This window comes from Eurypyga helias, unplaced genomic scaffold, assembly GCF_000690775.1.
Source record: "Eurypyga helias isolate BGI_N326 unplaced genomic scaffold, ASM69077v1 scaffold32999, whole genome shotgun sequence".
In the NCBI taxonomy this organism is placed as follows: domain Eukaryota; kingdom Metazoa; phylum Chordata; class Aves; order Eurypygiformes; family Eurypygidae; genus Eurypyga; species Eurypyga helias.
This window is the reverse complement of record NW_010271976.1, coordinates 3,853-7,996: the sequence shown is the minus strand read 5'-3', so window position 1 is coordinate 7,996 and position 4,144 is coordinate 3,853. Positions and strand designations below refer to the sequence as shown.

At 58.3% G+C, this 4,144-nt stretch overlaps 1 protein-coding gene across 1 annotated transcript in view; it reads left to right on the top strand.

Moving 5' to 3' along the window:
* Positions 1–2,576: 2,576 nt before the first annotated feature.
* FAM117A (family with sequence similarity 117, member A) overlaps positions 2,577–4,144 on the top strand; it is a gene marked incomplete at both ends in the record, with an annotated part of 5,413 nt that continues 3,845 nt past the window's right edge. Inside the window, one exon of the mRNA XM_010158989.1 lies at positions 2,577–2,743. Coding sequence (XP_010157291.1) covers positions 2,577–2,743 — 167 coding nt within the window. The remainder of the gene's footprint in view (positions 2,744–4,144) is intronic.

Genomic DNA, 4,144 nt, shown 5'->3' with positions numbered 1-4,144 from the left:
TGGCAGCACCCTGCCCTGCGTCTCCCGGCTGCCCCCTGCTCTTTGGGCTTCTCGAAAACAGGCCGAGTCGGTGGGTAGCAGAGTTGGACTTGGTGAAAAGGAGCAGCAGTTGCTGCTGTTTGTCCATGAGTCACAGAAGGGTTTGGGTGGGAAGGGACCTTTAAAGGTGATCTAGTGTGTCCCCCCCTGCAGCGAGCAGGGACATCTTCAACCAGATCAGGTTGCTCAGCCCTGTCCAACTGGACCTTGAATGTTTCCAGGGATGGGGCATCTCCCACCTCTCTGGGCAACCTGTGCCAGGGTTTCACTGCCCTCGTAAAAATCGAAGAATCCTTAGATGTGGTCTAAATCTCCCTCTTTGAGTTTAAAACCATCACTCCTTGCCCTGTCACTACAGGCCTTGCTAAAGTCTGTCCCCGTCTTTCTGAGAAGCCCCCCATAAATACTGGAAGGCCACAGTAAGTTCTCCCTGGAGCCTTCTCTTCTCCAGGTCTTCTCTTAATGGCTTCAGCCGTTGGGCAGCCGTCGTACCGAATGATGCAGTCGGCGCCGTAGCAGGCCACGTCTCCTCTGCTCTCGGTCGTGTCTGTCCTCGAGCTCGCTCCGGCCGGTTCTGACCGTTACCCTGTCGAAGGTTTGGAGTACGAAGGGACCCCGGTCCCTCTGGATTTGATGGTTGTATCACGGGGAGCCTCTTGGAGAGCTCTGGGGGGGAGACATGGGCTGTCTAGGCCATGTGGGAAGGGGGGCTGCCCTATGGCAGTTCTGCCAGCAGCCTGGATGGGGAGAGCAGCTGAAGCCGTATGTAGCGGAGGTGCAGGTACAGCCTGTGGGGGCAGTGAGGCCTTGGGGAGCAAGCTGCAAATAATAACGAGTTTCTAAATCAGTGGTAGGTGTCGTACTGGTAACTGCTGGAGCAGGGAGCGGGCCTTGAAATGCCAGCTTGGCCCAACACAAGAAGCCTTTAATCCAGTGTGGACCTTACGAGGTGTGGCTGTCGTGCAGGGGCCAATGCTTCGCTTGCCCTCCCACGTGGCGCTTTGTTCCTACCTGTTTTCTCACCCAGAACTTGAATTCCACTGCTCAAATGGTATTTTAGCTGATAAAAAAAAGCTGTAGTTAACAGGCCACCTCCCTGGAACGGTCCGAGCCGTGAGCCTGCGGTGGGCACGCAGAGGCGTTCGGCAAGGGCAACGGCGTGTTTAACGGCGTTAACGTTGGGTTTAGCGCCGTTGACTCGCTGCCTGCCATGCCCTCGTTGTGGGGAGGAAGGGGAGAGCACCTGGAGCAGAGCTGTGCGCGGCCTGAACACCTTGCCAGGAGGCCACGGGGCTGGCGCTAACGTGCGTGGTAATTTGCATCTCTAATCAAAAGAAAATGCAAACAGACTTTGCTGCTGGCTTGAACTTGCCTCTCTCTTGCTCCCCTTTTGGTTTGGGCGCTGACGCTTTTCCAGCTGCGAGGGGAGACGGTGGCTGTGCTGTCTGCCCATGGGCTGGGCCGTGGTCCCGGCCAGTTTGGAGCTGGCGGGATGCGGTGGAAGAGACGGGGAGGGCGCGTGCTGTGCATCTCCCCTTGCCGTAGCCTGCCAAGAGGGATGGCTCGGTTCTCCGTCCTGGCGCTGGGATTGCGCTGGTGTGCATTGCTGCTGACACATACCTCAACCAGCCGCGCTTACAAAGCTTTTCTGTTAAGGACTTGTGAGGGTAACGTCTGAGCGGGCCCCGTGGCGGGAGGCAGGCAGACTCGGCTCCCGGATTTGAGCTGCCAGCGATGGGTGATGACGGTGAACAGGTTGCACATCCTGCTTTCTGGTCTTCTGAGCACCCACCGAGTGCTCACATAGTCTTGCCAGAGGATCCCAGACTTGGCAGATGTCCTCTGGGCCTCCTTGGAACTGGAAGTGTGGCAACATGCTTCCTTGGGGAAACTGAGGCACACAGGTGGCCTTTTGCTGCGGGGCCCTGCTGTGGGGAAGGGCCTGGGTACTCCAGCTGGTAAGAAACACGGCCCCACAGACAGAGTAGTGGCGGGGTTTCTACACTGTTCGTGCAAAAGCAGTGTGGACGTGCCAAGTATTTCACTCGGTTGTGTAGCCGCTCCCTCGGCTTTGCCTGGAATGTCTAATCGATGACTTCAAGCAGCCACTTAAGGACTGCAATAAGAATCTCCGCTTCTGGAGAAGCGAGCTCTTGGTGCCGAGTGGGAACATGGCTCTCCGGAGCAGAGGAGCGAGGAGGAGGGCGGATTGGGCACTCCATCCACCAGCCCTTGCTGGCCCACTCCACTGAAGTGGCGTTTCTGTTGGTGCTTGTTTTCGATGGCTGACTCGGAGCAGCACATCTGCCTGTGCCGAGGCCGGGCAGCCGCCTGGTGTTGGCAGGGCAGAGCCGCTGCTGCTCTGAGAGCAGGAATTCCTGGGCACGTTACAAGCACCAAGACGCTGGTTTCCAGAAAGTAAACGGACTTCTCCAGGCCGTACGTGCCGCTCGTGATCTTCACGGCGGACGTGGGGTTGCCAGCTGTGATAGCTGTGCTAAAGGAAGGCTAACGTTGGTTTCTTTCCCCTTGCCCAGCGAGCGTTCCCTGTGCTGCCGCCATCGAGAAGAGCTGCCATCCCCGGCAGCCCCGTGTGCGGCGCACCTCTTCGCTGGACACCATCGTGGGCTCCTACCTGCTGGGACAGTGGCCCCGGGACGCTGAAGGAGCTGCCGCTTCGTGCATGAATGACAAAGCTACCCAGGTAGAAACGCCTGCAGGTTTGCCCTTGGGGTCTCTGGGCCAGGAGAGGGTTGGAGGACTGAAACGAGCGGTGTGAGCTTGGGGTGAGCAGGGAAGGCATTAAACTTCCCATCCGTCCAGCTGCAACTTTCTAGGAAGGCTTTTTTCCCCCATTTTGCTTCTCGGCTTCAATTGATTCCACTTTGGGGCAGAGTTAGAATTGCCTTGGCCTTGTTTGGAGGCAGATGTCCTCTGGCTTGCTTCTCAGTGCTGGCTCAAGGCTCCTTCTTTTCGTCTGGCTCGCGGTTCTGGGCCAAGTCCTTATATAACACCCGTGGGCTGCATGCCACCGGCCGGGGAAGTCGGGGGTGCTCCGGCAGAAAGCCTCGCTAGCGTGAGCGCCGCAGCTCTCTGCTGCAGGATGGAAAAGCTCCAGACCTCGAGGAACTCGTAGCAACCTGTAAATATTACTGTAGGGCAGCAAACGGCGCTCGCCTGTCTGCAGGGTTGGAAGAATCGAGAGGGATAAGAGCATCCCTTTGCTTAACAAGCTGTTTGTTTAACACGTGCAGTCTCTGTTAACTTGCTCTTTGATCTTTGCTGTTCACCACTTCATTACTGGGCCGTTTGCAGGAAATTCTCAATTGGATTCCAACTTCCATTGTCCTTTTCCAAAGGATTCTCGCCTGCTTTTGTTCCAGTGCTAGTGCCCCAGAGCTGCTGCCAGGGCAGAGGCCACGCTGGAGAGGAAGGGAGAGAATCTGACTGTTTGAGCCGGGGAAGCTCACTCTTCCTTTCTGTCTTCATCCCAGTGCTGGGAGCGCTTAACCCCACAGTGATTTGGGGCTGATGAGTTTTTCTTGTGTGTGGCCCTTTGGGAGAAACGGGCACCTCCTCCTCGGGATGGGAGACGCCGCGATGTAACTTGGGGCTCCGAGCATGGCTCTGGTCCCTCGTGGGCAGGGGACAGGCCGGGTGTGCCCCGCTCCTGGATCGGTTCTCTGCAGGTGCTGATCTGTACCTCGCAGCGCGCCTGTGACGCGAGATAGGAGCAGTGATCCCCACACAAACCTCTCTCTCCAGCGACTCGCCTCTCGAAAGCTGGGCGTAAGGCCCTCGCTTCTAGGCCGCCCTGCACAGTAACAAACCCTTCCTCCTCGTAACTCTGGGACGTCGCCACGTTGGAGGGCTTAAACTGAGCCTGGGGCTTTCTCCACCGGCCGGCACACGTTTACTGCCCTCTTGCCCCGCTCTGCTGTTGTGCGGGGCTCTGGAGGCTCGGGGCTCTGGAGGCTCGGGGCTCTGGAGGCTCGGGGCTCTGGAGGCTCGGGGCTCTGGAGGCTCGGGGCTCTGGAGGCTCGCTATCGTAAGGGGGTTGAGCGAGAGCGTGAGGGTGGCAGCGCCGTACCCCCTCGGCGCCTGG